This window comes from Elephas maximus, chromosome 7 (assembly GCF_024166365.1).
Source record: "Elephas maximus indicus isolate mEleMax1 chromosome 7, mEleMax1 primary haplotype, whole genome shotgun sequence".
NCBI classification, from domain to species: Eukaryota; Metazoa; Chordata; class Mammalia; order Proboscidea; family Elephantidae; genus Elephas; species Elephas maximus.
Window position 1 is genome coordinate 25,621,070 of NC_064825.1, and position 19,139 is coordinate 25,640,208.

General features: G+C 41.9%; 1 protein-coding gene across 1 annotated transcript in view; it reads left to right on the top strand.

Moving 5' to 3' along the window:
• The first annotated feature begins 16,109 nt into the window (after positions 1–16,109).
• Positions 16,110–19,139, top strand: part of SESN3 (sestrin 3) — a 71,591-nt gene continuing 68,561 nt past the window's right edge. The window contains exon 1 of the mRNA XM_049889500.1: positions 16,110–16,457. Coding sequence (XP_049745457.1) covers positions 16,380–16,457 — 78 coding nt within the window. The 5' untranslated portion in view covers positions 16,110–16,379. The remainder of the gene's footprint in view (positions 16,458–19,139) is intronic.

Below are 19,139 nucleotides of genomic sequence, written 5' to 3' on the forward strand. Positions count from 1 at the left end.
TCCTCAGAGTAACTGGTAGTCACCAACTATGGCTAGTAGGTAAAGCTCTTGAAGTATTCCAAGGCACTCCGCCTCAGAGCGCCAACTCTTTTCTTTTCTTTTCTTTCCTTTAGTATGTATGACTTATCTTTTTCTTAATTGTACTTTAGATGAAGGTTTACAGAACAAACTAGTTTCTCATTAAACAGTATACATATTGTTTTATAACCTTGGTTAACAACCCCACAACATATCAACACTCTCCCTTCTCTATCTTGGGCTCCCTATTACCATCTTTCCTGTCCCCTCCTGCCTTCTGGTCCTTGCCCTTGGGCTGCTGTGCCCCTTTAGTCTCATTCTGTTTTATGGGCCTGTCCAATCTTTGTCTGAAGGGTAGAGCTCCAACTCTTAAATGGAAATAATATTCCCTCCAGTATACAGTGCTTAGAAACTTCATTAACTGGCAAACTGCAATTGGTCAGTTATAAGTTTAAGAAATGATGATGACTCCACAGAAATAAAGGTTATCACTAGCTTAGAAAAAAGAACAGAATAGTCAAAGGAATACATACGTGTGTGTGTGCATACACATACAAGCCCAAGTTCAGAGAAGATTGCCTTTCTTCATTTTGAAAGAGGTTGAATGAGGGATATATTCTTGTCACTTAATCTCTCCATGCCCGTAGCTTTTTTGTTATTTGAGCAGTGCCTCTCAGAGTGTGATTGCATAGAGTAACTAATAGAAGACAAAAATGTGCTTTGCAAACACAATTGCAAAAAAGATGTTAAGGATAACCTCTGCATACTATCAAGCACTTGAGGCCCTTTCAATCAGAACAGATGATCTTGGTAAATGGTATCAGGGAGCCCAAAACATTAAAACTCAAGTAAATTTTATTACTATTGGAAAAATGTATTATTGTTGTATGAAACCTTTAAAAAAATAGTAATAGGTAACATTTATTGAGTGCTCATAATAAGAGGGGCACTGTTCTAAGCTCTGTACCTATATTTTCCCACTTAATCCTCATAAAAACCCTCTAAAGTAAATATTAAAAATAATGAAGTTTGAAGAGTTTTTGAACAGTCACAAGACTATACAATACCAAACCCGCTGCCTTCTAGTCGATTCTGACTCATAGCGACCCTATAGGACAGAGTAGAACTGCCTGATAGAGTTTCCAAGGAGCGCCTGGCGCATTTGAACTGCAGACCTCTTGGTTAGCAGCCGTAGCACTTAACTACTACGTCACCAGAGTTTCCAACTGTAGAATACTGAGGTAGAAAAAAATATTTTCGAAGTTTCCAATATTGCCCTTACATAGGTCTTAGGCAATACATCTCAGATCACAGCTAAAATTACACTTGTATAATATGACAATGTTTCTATTTGCTTCCATTCCTCAGCATTCTTCTTCCCCATAGACATGTGAATCTCTAGATGTTCATGTCTTTGCTGAGAGATAGAAGACGCAAAGTGGCAGGTCTTACACATACAGAAATAACAGCAGAGTTATCTCATCAACAGCAAGCTCAAGACAACCATAACCCTTCTAAGTGTCGTTGTCCAGGGAGAAGTACCATTTTCTTTTCCTCTCCATCAAAGTTATCCAAGGTGTGGCAAGGCACACCAGCAAATATGATCCCCATGGGCAAGCTGAAGTGCCTCCTTTATGTCCCAAGGGCTTAGAAAATCCTAATATTTTACCTATGAGACAGACAGTGGGTTCAAGGGTTACTGAATACCAACCAGAATGAGCCAAGTATAAATGAGAAAGAGAGAGACCAAGAAAGCGAAAGAGGGAGCAACTCCTGCAGCTTTCCCCAATAGTACTGACGTCACAGAGAGCAACGTGAGGCATAGGAATGGAGACCAAGGAAAGTCCTGGTTGAATGTGATTAGCTGGGGTTTGATCCTCTAAGGCTAATGATTGGCTGTGGCAGAAACAGAAAGATCAGATTCTTAGGCACATTTTGCATTTGGCAAGTTGAGTCAAATTAAAACATTTATATATATGTGCTTTCCAAAACAAAGTGACTTAGCATAGGACCTGTGTCTTAGTCGCCTAGTACTGCTGTAGCAGAAATACCACAAGTGGATGGTTTTAACAAACAGAAGTTTATTCCCTTACAGTCTAGTAGGCTAGAAGTCCAAATTCAGGCATCCACCCAGGGGAAGTCTTTCTCTCTCTGTTGGCTCTGGAGGAAATTCCTTCTTCAATCTTCCCCTGGACGAGGAGTTTCTCTGCACAGGAACCCTGGGTCCAAAGGATGTGCTCTCCTCCTGGTGCTGTTTTCTTGGTGGTGTGAGGTCCCCCTCTCTGCTTGCTTCCCTTTCCTTTTATCTTTTGTAAGATAAAAGGTGGTGCAGGCCACACTCCAGGGAAACTTCCTTTACATTGGATCAGGGATGTGACCTTAGTAAGGGTGTTATAATCCCTCCCTAATCCTCTTTAACATAAAATTACAATTGCAAAATGAAGGACAACCACACAATACTGGGAATCATGGCCTAACCATTTTGGGGGGACACAATTCAATCCATGACAACCTGTTTCCTCCTTCATACCTCATAAATACTGCCAGAGTGATCTTCGACCTGCATCCTGCCACAAAGGCATCCTCATTCAATGTATCTTTTCCTGACTACTTAGTTCTTACAAACTTACAAAGAAATTTGACTTTGATTTTTGTTCTTATCTTTTTGTTTCATCAACTCTAGAAAATTGTTAAACTGGGCAGGCAGGCATGAAGTCTCAGTGAAGGAAAAAGAGTGGGGAAGGAAAAAGCTTTTTGACTCAAAATTTTCTTCACAGTAGTTGATAAAAAAAAAAAAAAAAGATAGTGTAGACATATTAGAATACTTTAACATCAAACCAGAAGAAGAGAAACAAGTTGGGTAATAGATTACCACTCTCCATTCTCTAACTAGGAACAAAAAAAAAATTTTTTTTTTAAAGTTCGGTTCTATGAGGTTTTGGCACAGAAGACTTTTTTTTCAGACTCAGTTTTTTTGCACATAAGAGATTCATACAGCCTATGTGTATGTAAAAGAAACATGTGCTGTAAGAATTTTTTATGTGCAAAAACTAAAATGGGGTTTTCTGGCCCAGTGAGTTCTAGTTCTTTCTTTTGGGATGTCTCACTTTCACATTCATTCACTAATGAAAACTAAGAATGATATTTTTAAGTGTTTGACATAGGAATGAAGCAAGACTGTTTCAGTCAGTCTCTTTGGGTTGAAAGAAACAAAGATCCACTCAGGTTACTTCACAACAAAATTAACAGTGCAGGGGGATTACTTAGGATGATGGGGGAGGGGGTTATGGCAAAGGTACACAGGGACTAGAATTTGAAATGTACAAGGATTTAAGGCAATAATAATAGCAGTGTCTTAGTGTGTTTGCTTCTTTTGTGCATTTCCCATTCTCCTTTTCCAACCAGCTTCCTTACCCTTTACTTGCTATCTGTTCCGTTCCTTTATAGTTTCAGTTTGCATATGGTTCATGGCATCCTCTCACAATCTAACTTTGCTGCCAACTGGCTTAGTATCTTAGTTTCCCAATCCAAATTTCCAAGAGAGAAATCTCATTGGCCCAGATTATCATTTTAAGCTAGTCCATACAGATGGCTGGGCAGGATTTAGAATGGCTGTCTTCCAGTCAGGTATCAACCTCTGGGTCCATTCATCTGAGACTGGGGAAAACACATACTGTAGAGTATGACTATCTAGGATTAGGTCATAGCAGACAAATTTCCTTACAGGAGGAGGGTATGGCTAAGATGGGCTAAGATAAACATCTCTAGTTTGCTGACAGGAAACCCTGGTGGTTAACTGCTATGGCTGCCAGCCAAAGGGTCGGCAGTTCAAATCCTCCAGGCGCTCCTTGGAAACTATGAGGCAGTTCTACTCTGTCCTACAGGGTTGCTATGAGTTGAAATTGACTCAACAGCAATGGGTCTTTGGTTTTAGTTTGTGGACAAGGATCCCTGGTGGCTCAATCGTTAAGCACTCAGCAGCTAACAGAAAAGAGAGGTCAGCAGTTTGAACCCACCAGCACCCCTGGGCAGGAGAAAAGATGTGGTGTTCTGTTCCTATAAAGGCTATAGCCCAGGAAACCCTATGGGGCAGTTCTACTCTGTCCTATAGGGTCATTATGAGTCTGAATCTACTGGATGGCACAGAATATGTGGAAACCAGTTTATTGATCTTCCGTCTTAAAGGAGCTAACCTCAGCTAATCACAACAGATCTGACTTCCCTAGGCACAGTGCGTGTAAGTAGCAAGAGCACTTCTTTCCTCTACCCTTCTCCTCAACTCTAGGGCTCTTCAGAACCATATTTCAAACATTTGGAATTTTAACCTAGGGTGCCAAGAAAAGTGTTTTTTCATATCCCAGGATCACCCAATTGTTTTATTTTAGAGTAGCATGCAGTGGGCAATAAAATAGAATAAGGAATAAAGGATACTTCTTTGCCTACTCCCAGAGCATTTATTTCAAGAGGTATATAGTAAAGATATTGTAAACTCTTTCCCATTGAGTTGATTCCGATGCATAGCAACCCTATAGGACAGAGTAGACCTGTCCCCATAGGATTTCCAAGAAGCAGCTGGTAGATTCGAACTGCCCACCTTTTGGTTAGCAGCCCAGCTCATAACACTGCACCACCAGGGCAGTGGTGCCCAAACTATGCTTGGTGAACTCATGGGAGGTCTAAGTTAGTGGGTCTCACAGTTTGGTGACCTAACACAGAGAATTAGTTCAAATATTTACAAAAATGACTGATTGTATAATGCCAAGGCAGGTCATATAACATTGTAAATGTTGGCATCAAGCAAATCTGCTTTGTGATGACTGTGTGACCTTGACTACCTTGTTTAATCCCTTTAAGTCAGAAATAAAATGGAGATAATAAGATACCGTGGTGGGCTAAGGGTGAAATGCTAAGTGTGAGATAGTGATGTAAAGTAATATTCTTTAACCAGGAAAAGGAAGTTAAAATTCTGGTAAATCTTTAATAGGGATAGTGCTAACTAGGAAGGAAAGGAGAAATAGTTCCCAGCATGAAAGTTTAGGTACTGCAGTGTAAAAAAGCCAGGAAACAGAGGAGTTCTGTAGTGAACTATACTAAAAGGGGAATTGAAACATTAAGATTAGTGTTGCAAATGGAAAGGACTTACTGGGTGTCACTCCCAGAAACTAGGGGCAGCCCGCTACTTGAGTTTACATTTCACTTCCTCAGGGGGGCCTCGACCATATCAGATTCCCCTGCTGTATGCTCCTTTCCTGTGTTTTCCCTACATTTCCTATACATTGCATAGAACGTATGACTTGTTTAAAGTTCATCTTCTCGGCTAAGCTACAAGTTCGGTAAGAACCTGGCTCTCGTGTCCATCATTTATCTCGATGCCTAGCCAAGTGTCTGGCACATAGTAGGCACTCCACAAATATACACTAAGTAAATGAATGCATGGATGCGATAATTAAGTAATGAACATGGAATTAGGAGGCGACTTCATCATAAACTGTTCTGTATTGTTCTCTGATATTGATAGGTGTTAATCTTATCTTACTATTGATGCTGTAAATTGCTTGGAAACACGGCAAGAACTCTGTATCATACATCTTCAACAGTACAGTTTTGATGGTATTTATAACAGTTACAAGTATAAATGCTCAAGAAACCTCCCTGAGCTCTTTGCTAATAATCCCTCTCCCCAAATTCTCCATTTTATATTTATCTTCTGCACAAAAGCAGAGATTATACTTCAGCCTCACTATTAGATGATACACCTGTCTTTTGTTATTTTTATCATCAAGCTTACTATTTAGTAACTGTCTGCAGTGTGATTGATTACTTCTGTGTGGCCTTTCTAGCCATGGCCTTGCAAGATCACATTACAACTGTCACCCAGGTGATTGGCAGGACTTTGTGATAGGGTAATCCAAGGGGATTGGTCAGCTCTGCCATAAAAGAGGGCCAGTTCCAGAGCAGAGGAAAGGAGCACAGGCCCACCAAGGAAGGAGACCCTGGCAGCAGGAGATGGCGCAGTGGGCTTCCTGGACCACGGAGAGAGAAAGCTGAGTGCCTTTGGGGAGAGGCCTGGGGCTAAGGAGAGATGTGCCTGCAAGCATGGTTGGGAAGAGGCTGTCTAGATGGAAGAACTGTATCCTGAGTGTTCCTAAGCCTGAATTGTAACTGTTACTTCCCTAATAAACTCCATAATGGTGAGGATGGTCTGTGAGTTCTGTGTGGCCATTGCAACCAATAATCAAACCCAGCAGAGAACTAGGGAGTGCCCTGGGAGGGATGGATGGTGTCAGAATTGGTAAAGATGGCAGAGAGAGGAGGCATGTCTGGCCTCCGCCTCATGGAGAAGCTGCTGGGTCTTTTTGGTGATCTGGCCAAGAGGAAGTTGAGATGGGGGTACCTTTAGTTTGAGTTTAGTGGGTTATATTCATGTGGATCAGTCATTTCAGTCACTGTCCCAATATAAGCATGTGTTCTAGGAATGCCCCACTGACCACCAGGCCAATTTACCAGGCAGTATGTCACACAGGTATAGGGTCAGAGGTGGCTTCATGCTACATACATGTCCTAAGGCACACAGCACTAGAAATATATGCTAGGGGAAAGACAGAATTATCTTTCTATTCTCTCTTTAGAAGGTAATATTGCAAAAATTTTTGGTCCTATGAAGAGGAAATCAGAATATACAGCCCAAAAAATGTTGGGGAGGAAGTAATAGAGGGTTCTGTCGGGCAGTTAATTAATAAAAAATTTGTTATTTATCTGGATTTTAAAATGTTCATCGCATTTTTCAGCTTTTTAAAATTTGTTATGATCTCATTGCTGATTTTAACTATTCACTTTCATAACTAATTTTGCATTCATAGCTTTATATTCTTTTCTTAAAGAAGTTTTCAATAGCACGTAAGCTTCAGTCTTCACAAAAAACCTGGCTCTGGCTCTGACTCTACTTAATCACCTCCCACATTTAACAGATGAGGAAACTGAAGCCCCAAGATCATATAGTTCACAAGAGTACTGAACTAAACCCCAATTCTCTTGGCTTTCTGCCCATTACTATTTCTACTACCCCACATTATCTTATTTTTGAGAACAATTATCTAAAAAAAACAAACAACTTCGTTTTAAAAAAAGAGACAAAATAATCTCCTGACTACAGTACAAAACAATAGCAAAAAAATTTCTTACCTGCCAGGCATTTTTCTAAGCACTGTACATATAACAAGTCATTTAATTCTCAGAACCACTCTATGACTAATGTAATATTAACATTCTTATTTTGCAGGTGGCAAAAATTGAGACATAGAAAGGTAAAACAGCTAGACCAAGGACACACAGTTGCGGAGAGCATTTTGGCAGCTAGCAGCAAACGTTCATTGAGGGCTTACAAAGATCTAGTCACTTTGCTGAGCACTATACATGCATTATCTCATTCATTCTTTATGATTACTCTTTGATATATGTGCCATTATTATTTACAGAAAAGGAAACATAGAATATCTAATAACTTGCCCAAGGTTATACATCTCGTAAAGAGCAAAGTAGGTACTCAAATCTATGTCAGACTCCAGAGCCAGGGCTCTTAGACTCTGTGTGATAAAAAAAAAAACCAAACCCACTGCCACGGAGTCGATTCTAACTCGTAGCAACATTATAGGGCAGAGTAGAACTGCCCCATAGACTATATGTGATACTGCCTATCAGAGAAAATACTCTCAATGCAGCTGGCTTCCTTTCCCTTCCACTATTGCCACATTCCTTACGCTCCCTTTCTCCTACAGGTTTTCTAGGCTGTAATCTTCAGGGACCAGATTGCCAGATCTTTTCTCCCACAGAGCCACTGGGTGAGTTTGAACAGTCAATCTTTTGGTTAGTAGCTGAGTGGGCCACCAGCGCTCCTTTGCATGAGAGAGAAAGAGACAGACAGCGAGCCAGGGTACCTGCTATACATCATGGTGTTCCTTGTATTTGGCCCCTTGTCGCAACGTTTGCTGTAGCCAAGAGATGACAAGTTTATTTATTTTTGGGTTTTTTTTTTTTTATTGTTCTCAATCTTTTTTTTTTTTTTACATTCAGTGTAATTTTTTTTTTTATTAACTTTTATTAAGCTTCAAGTGAACGTTTACAAATCCAATCAGTCTGTCACATATAAGTTTACATACATCTCACTCCCTACTCCCACTTGCTCTCCCCTTCTTGAGTCAGCCCTTTCAGTCTCTCCTTTCATGACAATTTTGCCGGCTTCTCTCTCTCTCTATCCTCCCATCCCCCCTCCAGACAAGAGTTGCCAACACAATCTCAAGTGTCCACCTGATATAATTAGCTCACTCTTCATCAGTGTCTCTCTCCCACCCGCTGACCAGTCCCCTTCATGTCTGATGAGTTGTCTTTGGGGATGGTTCCTGTCCTGTGCCAACAGAAGGTCTGGGGACCATGGCCGCCGGGATTCCTCTAGTCTCAGTCAGACCATTAAGTTTGGTCTTTTTATGAGAATTTGGGGTCTGTATCCCACTGATCTCCTGCTCCCTCAGGGGTCCTCTGCTGTGCTCCCTGTCAGGGCAGTCATCGATTGTGGCCGGGCACCAACTAGTGACAAGTTTATTTTTAATTCATGTTCAATGATAATGTTAAGAGTAGCAATCAGCCCATCAGTAATTTAGATACTGGAGAAAGTCTATGGAGGTGGAAAACTCAAATGCCTACAAGGGTCAAGAGGATAATACAAATAAACTGGCAAAATGTAAACCTGAAGGGAGTGGTGGGGACCTTGGTAAACTGGAGAGTACATATCTGAAGCCGCATCACTGGTCCTGGGCTCCAGCATGTGGTTGCCATGTGCGAATATGAGCCCAGTGTGGCCAGACCTGACAATGTTCCAATAAAAACTCGAAATCTAGATCTTTGGTGTAAAATCTCCTAAATTGTAAATATTTGAAAGTAATTCAATTTAAAAACAAAAAACTCTGCGCAGGCTAACATTGTATAGGCCAAAAACATACAACAACAAAACCACGTTTGTTAGGCCTCTCCTTTGTAGACTGATTTATATGGAGTTCAAAAACCAAAAACCAAGCCCAGTGCCGTGGAGCCCATTTCAACTCATAGTGACCCTATAGGACAGAGTAGAACTGCCCCCACAGAGTTTCCAAGGAGCCCCTGGCGGATTGGAAATGCTGACCCCTTGATTAGCTGCTGTAGCACTTAACAACTATGCCACCAGGGTTTCCTTATATGGGGTTAAATGCAGAAAACTCTGGGATGGAGGGTAAGAAGGCTGACAGGAATTTGGACTTTGGTGGAATATTTGTTTTTTGAAAAGTGAGCTTTGGTGAGAATAATTTTCTTGGTGCAGGTGGGGGATTTAGGAAGAAAGGTGGGGAAGGGGACTAAGGTAGAGGCCTTCTTGGATTAGATCTTGTGTTTCTACTTTGGAGAGAGCTGTATTGGTCTTGGGCCATAGGAAAAAATAGCTGGAACCTAATTAACAGCTCAAAGGGAGCAATCAATTTACAATTGTGTGAAGTGCAAATTCCTTTGTTCCAGAAACAAATTACAGTGTTGGCAAATTTGTAAATAATGCAGCAGCACCACCCCCCCCCCACACCCGCAATCCAGTGGGACCAATGGGAGACCCGCTTCCCGCTGAGAAAGAAAAACAAGTCTGAGAAGGCAAAATATTAGAAAATGACTGATTGTCCCAAGAAATGGAATTTTAAAAATAGTAATTAAAAAAAAAATGTCCTTATTTAGGAACTATAAAGGGGCCTACTTCTTAGGTCACTAAGAATGAAAGTATCTAGAGGAATACATTTCAAGTCTGAAAGTCAAAGCACGTTATTAACAGGGTACCTTACTTTTTTTTTTTCTTTCAAAAGTGCTGAACATAAAAAATTTCCCCACACAACTGGTTTTTGGCAACAACTTTCATTCTGTGAAAGAGATAACTAGTCCTGAGAATCAATATGCTCAATGTTAGTGAAGAAATCGGTGACAGGTAAGGAGACGAACCCAATCTCTATGATCTGCAGTGATAGTTTTTATGAGCTATTCAATTCACTAATATGTATTGAGGCCCTTTTATAGGACCTTGTTGGAGATCCTGGGTGGTGTCAACAGTTAAGGCTTGGCTGCTAACCAAAAGGCTGGAGGTTCCAGTTCATTCAGAGGTGCCTCAAGAAGAAAAACCTTGCAATCTCTACTTTTGAAAAATCAGCAATAGAAGACCCTGTGGAGCACAGTTCTATTCGGACACACATGAGGTCACCATGAGTGGCAACTCAACAGCAACTGTTTTTTTGTTTTGTTTTGGTTTGGTTTTTTGAAGCCGCTATTAGGGATTCAAAAGATATAGCCTAGAAAAAAAAGTATGGTACAGTTAGGAAATTAAGAGTTAAAATCTCATTAATTTCTCCAAGATGTTTTAAATATTTCCTTGTGGGTTGAGCTAGGAGCTGGTGATACGAAATAAATAACTCCATCCCTGCCTTCAAGGGATTTGCATCTAATGAGAAAATAGAACTTAAACTAATCATCTCAGTACTGAGCTTGATGCTAAAGAAGAGGTAAAAGAGGAATACCATGGACACACTGTCTCTACCAGGAAATCTTTTAACAAGAGGAGAAAATCACCAGGCAGAGAAGAGGAGGGGAGCATTCATTAGAGGCAGAGGGAAGTGGAATATTGCTGAGCTTCATACGGGAGTTTGTGCTTTCAATTATTGCTCTCACCTATGTTTTTATTCACTATGGTATGAGTGCAAATTGGTTAAACTTTTCCACAAAATATCGTAGCAAGTTATATCAAGAGTCTTAAAAAAATATCCCCAATACTATTTTAAAACACTCAGAACGTTCACCTCTAGGAATCAGAGATGCTCTCAGAAACTTATGATGAGGAAGTTTATCACAGCGTTATTTACAACCATGAAAAACAGGAAACAACTCACATGTCCAACAATGGAGTAAAGGTTATATAAGTTATGGTATACCTAAATCATGAAATTTTATGTACTCCTTATTAAAAAAAAACTCACATTTTGAAAGAATATTTTAGGACAAGCAAAAATGATCATGCCATAATACAGTTTAAAAAGTATTAAAAATTATTAAAACATTTAATAAAGTATCACCCCAATTTTGTAAAAAAAAAAAAATTTTTAGTAGTTTTCAACATGGCTTATAATTTTCGCCCATATTATAGTTTTCAAAATTCTTTATTTAGACATACCAAACAACAAAAGGGGAGGTGGTTTTTCACTTCTGACTTACGGCAAGCCTATATACAACAGAACAAAACACTGCCTGGTCCTGCACCAACCTCTCAATCGTTGCTCTGTCTGAGCCCATTGTTGGAGCCACTGTGCCAAACCGTCTCGTCGAAGGTCGTCCTCTTTTTCGCTGTCCTTCTACTTTACCGAGCATAATGTTCTCCAGGGACTGGTCCCTCCTGATAACACATCCAAAGTACATGAGATGAAGTCTTACCATCTTCACTTCCAAAGAGCAATCTGGCTGTATTTCTTCCAAGACGGATTTGTTCATTCTTCTGGCAGTCTATGGTATATTCAATATTCTTCAACAACACCATAATTCAAGGGCATCAATTCTTCTTCTGTCTTCCTTATTCATTGTCCAGTTTCCACATGCATATGAGGCCTTTCGAAATATCATGGCTTGGGTCAGGCAAACCTTAGTTCTCAAAGTAACATCTTTGCCTTTCAACACTGTAAAGAGATCTGCCCAATGCAATATGTTGCTTGATTTCTTGACTGCTGCTTCCATGGGCGTTGATTGTGGATCCAAGTAAACTGAAATCCTTAACAACTTCAATATTTTCTCCACTTATCAACACGCTGGTTACTGGTCCAGTTGTGAGGATTTCTGTCTTCTTTATGTTGAGGTGTAATCCATACTGAAGGCTGTCCTTTGACCTTCATCAGTAAACGCTTCAGGTCCTCTTCACTTTCAGCAAGCAAGGTTGTGTTATTTGCATATTGCAGGTTGTTAATGAGTCTTCCACCAACCCGAAGCCATATTCTTCTTCATATAGTCCAGCTTCTTAGATTATTTGCTCAGCATACAGACTGAATAAGTATGGTGAAAGGATACAAGTCTGGTGCACACCTTTCCTGATTTTAAACCACACGGTATCTCCTTGTTCTGTTCAAACAACTGCCTCTTGGTCTCTGTACAGGTTACCCATGGGCACAACCAAATGTTCTGGAATTCCCATTCTTCGTGATGTCATTCATAATTTCTCATGATTCACACAGTAGAATACCTTTGCATAATTAACAAAACACAGGTAAACATCTTTCTAGTATTCTTTGCTTTTGGCCAAGATCCACCTGACATCAGCAACGATATCACTTGTTCCACATCCTCTTCTCGATCCGGCTTCAATCTCCGGCAGTTTCCTGTCGATGTACTGCTACAACCGTTTTTGAATAATCATCAGCAAAATTTTACTTATGTGTGATAGTAATGATATCATTAGATAATTTCTGCATTCTGTTGGATCACCTTTCTTTGGAATGGGCACAAATATGAATCTCTTCCAGACAGTTGGCCAGGTAACTGTCTTCCACATTTCTTAGCATAGATGAGTGAGCATTTCCAGCACTGCATCTGTTTATTGAAATATCTCAATTGGTATTTCGGCAATTCCTGGAGCCTTGTTTTATGCCAGTGCCTTCAGTGCAGCTTGGACTTCTTCCTTCAGTACCATCGATTCTTAATCATATGCTACCTCCTGAAATGGTTGAATGTCCACCAATTCTTTTTGGTACAGTGACTGTGTCCTCCTTCCATCTTCTTTTGATGCTTTCTGTGTTGTTCAATATTTTGCCCATAGAAGCCTTCATACTGCAACTCAAGGCTTGAATTTTTTCTTCAGTTCTTTCAGCTTGAAAAATGCCAAGCATGTTCTTTCCTTTTGGTTTTCTAACTCCATGTCTTTGTACATTTCATTATACTTTGTCTTCTCGAGCTGCCCTTTAAAATCTTCTGTTTGGCTTTTTTACTTCATCATTTCTTCCATTCGCTTTAGCTACTCTACATTTAAGAGAAAGTTTCAGAGTCTCTTCTAACATCCGTTTTGGTCTTTTATTTCTTTCCTATCTTTTTAATGATCTTTTGCTCTCTTCATGTATGATGTCCTTGATGTCATCCCACAACTTATCTGGTCTTCAGTCATTAGCGTCCAATGTGTCAAATCTATTGTTGAGATGGTCTCCAAGTTCAAGGGATGGTCTCCAAACCAAAGGGGATGGTCCGTACTAAACCAAAATAATTGACTTTTGCCTCCTTCTCTCTTAACTAAAAGTGTGATCCTGTATTTGTAAATCACATATTCTCTAAGTTGCATTCTCTTTATGATATTCAGGCTGATGAGGAAAGGAGAAGGTAGAAGAGAACAGAAGGGTCCAGAAGCTGGATATTAGTATGAGAGTGAGAGTAAGGATATGAACCAGAAAGATGGTTGTGTCTTGAGAACAATTTACTAGCATTGAGCATAAACACATATATAATGTTTCAATATAAGAAATGTCACAAGGCAGTACATTAGTAAGTGCCAAATACATGGCTCTATAGACAAGAAATGTTATAAAAGTTTAGAGGAGAGGGCCATATTTGGTTAGCCTCAATGAGGATAATTCCTCTGAAACCTCTAACAATCTCGGTTATAGGGTGTAATTATGTAGGGCTAGACTCTCTTGGCCATTATTTCAAGGGGACTTAGATCTCAAAGAGCTTAAAGGATCTCAATGGAAAATTATTTTAGCTATTAAATAAAGGAAACGTTATAAGAAGTTTCTAAAATGATAGAAAACAATTTGAGGTTAAAATACAATTTGAGCAAATTCACTCTGCACAAAATTCACTCATTCCTTCCATTTTTCCTTTCCTTTAAAATGTATTCACATTAACCCTGCTTTAAAAGATAGAACCAGCTGGGAATGTAGCCCAGGAAATTTACCACTAAATAAGGACACCTACAAGTTTCAGGTCTTAGGAAAACTGGGGCCTTGCTGACTTTCTTCCTGGATTCCTGGGCTGTCTGCATTTGAAGGGCATGTGGTAATGTCTCACTTTGCTGAATTTTCTTGCTTTTACAGTTTCTTCTAACTGAATGTTAAGCACCCTCACCACACCCTTGCTATTCTAGGCTATACATGTCTACACAATATCAAGCGGCCTTTAGGTATCACTAGTTAAATGGATCAACACATTTACCCAGCCACACGATTTAGACTCTTTTGAGATTTTCCGGTCTATTTTAGTCTATTTAAATCTGACACTAGCAGATTACCATTTCCTTTGTTCCTTGTGTAGATTTGGTTTATACGTGTTGGTCTCTGAAAGGAACGGGAGGCAGCTTTTGAGAAATGAGGAGATGGGCAGTTTTAACCACACAATTTGCTCTAATAGCTTTGACATGCTAAACTTGCTAGCTCCTCTAAGTGTACCTTTCTAATTCTGCATCACAACACCACACTGAATCCCTAAGAAAACCAGGGTAGTTCTTTAAATTAAAAAGAAGAGGAAGAAAAGAAAGAAATGCAAACCAGTGGAACTGTTCCCCGCCCCCCCCCCCCCCCCCATCATCGCCACAGACTTCATTCTGCAAACTGCAGGCCTTCACAAATCCTGGATGTGCTAGAGACCTTTAAGAAAGGGGAAGCCAAGAATACTGATCTTAGTTCTAAAGAGCGAAAACAGGTGATGTCATAACGCACAGCCCAGTGTGGTTAAAGCCAAGCCGGGTGGGGAGCTAGGGCTCCAGCGAGCACCGCGCTACGCGCCAGTGGGGGAAGCAAGTTATCTCCGGGGCCTGAAGGAGGCGTGAGGACCGGGCACCAATCAGGTTCTTGCTCAGCGCCTGCCTTTGTTCTCACTGGGGAGCAGGTTTCTGGCTTTTCGCGTCAGGAACACGCATTCAACCCGCACGCGTGTTGCTTGGCCCGCTAGGACACCTGGCTCCCCCCACCCCCATCCCCTGCCAGCCAGAGCTTTTCCCAATTATATCTGCCTTCTCTCCTGACAATCAGGACGCTAAAACCCTGACTCACCATTTTTAGCTTTGGAAGAGGCAGGTCCAACCCAATAGCAATTTGTTCCCTAAACCTTCCTGTCCAAGCAGTCTCTGTCCTCTGCATGCATCTGACCAACCACCTCAGAAAGGACTTTTGGGTGAGAAGACAAACCTGTCTTTTGGCCCTTTCGTGCTGGACAAATAAAGGAACTTTGATCGCTGAGAGGACTGTGAGAACGGACTTCAGATAGAGTAGGAAGCCCCTAAGCCAGAGTTTTGGTGTCTTTTTTCCCTAATCCGATTAATTACATAAATATACCTCTAATATCTATCTTCTGCTTCCCTCTCAAGCCTCAGGTAACTGGTCTTTTTGCAAAACACGGCTCACAATAAATGATGCATAAAGTTCTTTGAGATCCCTGGATGCAAAGTGTTGGGAGAACGCAGTCTTCTTTACAGCTAAGCTTTGATTTTAGCTAAGAGAAAGCCTAACCACTGCCCTGATGGTAAAAACGTTTTAGCCCCCCTTTCTCAAGAGATCAGGAAGTATTTAGCTCAGTCTTAGACCCTCTAGCGTGCTCTAGCTTCCAGCTATTTATCTCACTCTCCTCACCATTTCAGCAGGGATCCAGAGAAGGGGGCGTGGCTGGCCTGAGAGGCGGGGCTGGGCTTCCCATTTATTTGCATACAAGACACCCTCTACCTTCTATTGGCGGAGCAGCATACACTGTATCCCCTCCCACCCGGCTACCTAACCCGCCATCCCCCTTAGGTTTAGAGCCTCGGAGATAAACTTAACTTGCCCGGAGATTCAAGGCGTCCTCGGCCTCTGCGATTGGCCAGAGGGGCTCCTAGCCCGGCTCTGGGAGCTCATTGGCTGAGGGTTAGCGCCCCGGGGGCGTGGCCGGAGCGGTCGGATTGGCGGGAGGGGGCGGTCCCGTAGCGTGGAGGTGGTGAAGGTGGTGGGCAGGCGGGGGCGGGGCCGCACTGAGGCGCTGCGACTGCGGCGGCGGTGGCGGCGGCGGCGGTGGCGGCTGCTCGTCCTAGCCTGACGGGGGCGGGGGTCTGGAGGATGGGGGCGGGTGAAACAACGGGCCGGTGAGGAGCAGCCGCCGCCGTCTCCGCCGTCGCTTCGGCAGCCGCCGCGGTGGTCACCTCGGGCAGCGCCGCTCGCTCTCTGGCAGCCGCCTCTTCTCCGACATCTCGCCCGGAGGCTGAGGCTGAAGCGAGGCCGGCGGCGGGGGACGGCTCGGCCCCGCAGTGGCGCGGGTGGCGGCAGTGACAGCCCGGCCCGGCCTGCCGCCCGCGCTCGCCCTCGGCGCCCGCAGCCAAGATGAACCGGGGCGGCAGCAGCCCCTCGGCCGCCACCAACTACCTGCTGTGCACCAACTGCCGGAAAGTGCTGCGGAAGGTACGGGCTCCGTCTGGGGTCCGGCCCGCCGGGGGCGCTACCGGCGGGCGGCCGGGGCTCGGGCTGCTCGGCCCCGGGGCGCGCACTTGGGGCGATCTTGGAAGGGCTCCCCGGGCGCGGGCGCTGCGCGGAGACGGAACAAGGGGGCGTGGGTTGAGGGGGGAGGTTTGCACTGTGGGTGTTTTCTCCGCCGGGACAGACCCTAGTCCCGAGGGGCTGGGATTTTCTTCTCGGCACCTTGTGGTGTTTCTGTCTCGCCTCCCCACTTGCCCAAACCCCGGGTCTGCTCCTCGGGCGGAGGGAGCGAGGGAGGGCCGGTTCCGGTCGGGTCCTGGCGGCTCGATCCACCTCCCTGTGCGGTTGAGCTGTTGATGGAGATTGCTGTGAAATCTCAACAGTCTGGTCTGGGGAGCCGGGCCCCCTCTTTGCTGTGGCTAACTCTGGCGGCTGTTGTTTTTGTTTATCAGGTTACTTTCAACTTTGCGCGCCCTCGCCGAGCACCCCCTTTTAAAATTCTTTGGCTGTTTGTCCTGTGTCTATAGTTCAGTCGTTAAAGGAATTGGTAAAGCAGCTTTGAACTTTCTGCGCATGGGAAATGCTCGTCGACCTTACAGTTCCTTAGTCTGGTTGGGGGCGGAGGAGACTGAGGTGGACGTGGGTTATCCCTCCTTAGCACTCCCTCCCCCAGGGTTGATCCAGAAAAAATCAGTCGCATAATCAACTTATTGCTTCCCAGAGTGACTGATAGAAAGTTTACTCCGGTATTGTTTAGCTTACTTGGCTTAATCAGTTCCTTGGTGGGGGGAGGGGAAGCCTTTGCTGAAAAATGTCGCTTTAGACCGAGAAGAGCTTTTAATCGGACTTTTAACAGCCACCATTGAGTAATGTTCTAATCAGTTTATTATTGCCCACACTATTTTCACATTTGATTAAGCGGAAACATTAGTTGAGGTGCTGCTGTTTGTCCACTACAAATGAATTAAAATTGCTGAGTGTGCAAATGCGTCGAGGTTGAAAGACTAAGATGAGTACGGTACCGTTTTTAGTCAATTTCTCGAACTAGCGTCTACGTTGGAATTGTTCTTATATATATTTGAAAAAAAAGAAAGCATGTAAGTAAGCAAACTGAAATATTTGCGCTCTTTGTCCAAAAACTGTTTTTCTTCCTTTGTGGGTCAGGCCAAATGCCAATCAAAGTTGTTTTTCAAGCCTCTTTTCCCTGCAGTAAGGCTGCTGCCTTTTTTTTTTTTTTTTGAGAGCAGGAGGAAAGCAAAGGGATTGCAGATTTGAAGTCAATCGAACATTTAAATATGCCTTACGCTGTGTTTATTGGATATGTTTCTCTCGAAACAGATTTTTATTAAATATGCATGTTGAGTATGTGCAGCTTTTTTTTTTTTTCCATAAACTCTGGGATCAAATTACAGTTGATACTTGCACTGCTCATTGTAGCGCAGCTTGTGAGAAATGTAATGGATCAGAAGTGCAGATCAGCTCAGTTGAATGTTAACTCTTTCACTGCAGGGCCAGATGCCATCTGAATTTAGCTTATTATCATTTCTTAACTTGGAAAGTGATAATAATGTCTTTGGCTGACAAGTGTTTTTAGACATTTGATTAAACTGCAGCCTGGTTAAAATGATGGCTAATTTTTTGGGCTTTTTTTAATTAAATAAGGGGGGGAAAAAGAGCTGTATTGACCTAGATGAAGAAATGTGTATGTGTGTGTTGTTTGTGTGTGATGCTCTGACAATTTGGAAGACTAATGAAATGTTTGAAGGTAAAATTAGGCTTCAAAATCTATCTTATTTTTCTTTTGAAAAACCCTGGCTATGGATACATGACACTTCCGTAGCAATTGAGACATCTTTATATCTTACTTTTAACTTTTAAGAAATTATTTCTTTGACTTAGAAAGAACATCCTCATTTCTAATTATTACTAAAAGAAGTATATGAAAAATGGATATTCATCATTTCCATATTCTGTAATTGCTGTGCATATCTGTGCCAATATTCCAGTTTTTAGTACCTCCAAGGTATTTAATACTGATTCATGCAGTAGCATGAAGTAACTTTAGATGGAAATGGGTTTGTTTGAGCCAGTTATGACATGACTTGGCAACACGTACATCTTTTTTAGAGTGCCATCCTTAAGTGCTCTTAAAAGAAGTCAAGGTCTAGCATTTTAAAGTCATCACTCTAAAAATAGCATGTAAGAATTTATTTCTAATAGACACGTTTTGCTAGAAAGTATATAACTCTAAGTAAAATTCAGCTGTAACTCTCTAAAAGGAATTTTCTAAATTTATCTTGTTTTTTCCATTTAATAAAGTGTTCAGTAATAACCAAGTGAGTCATAGCATTTTGAATTTTAGTTCAGAGTAGTTCATAATGGAAGCGTGAAAGACATGCACACCCAGTGTGAATTGCCGTTTGCTGTTAGAACCTTCATTAATGATGGGGAGGAAGATCACCTTTATAAGCCTTTTTCTCCCTGTAAGTAGCTTAATTTATTGAAATGTATTGACTTTTGGGAGAACTTCCAGAGGAACTGGATTTACCTTCAAATGAAATAATTTGGTTTAACTCAGTATCTGAAAATCGAATTGTGTCTTTACTGAGAATCACATTTATGCTTAGAATGCCTTTACAATTTTGATTCAGTATCATCAATAATAAA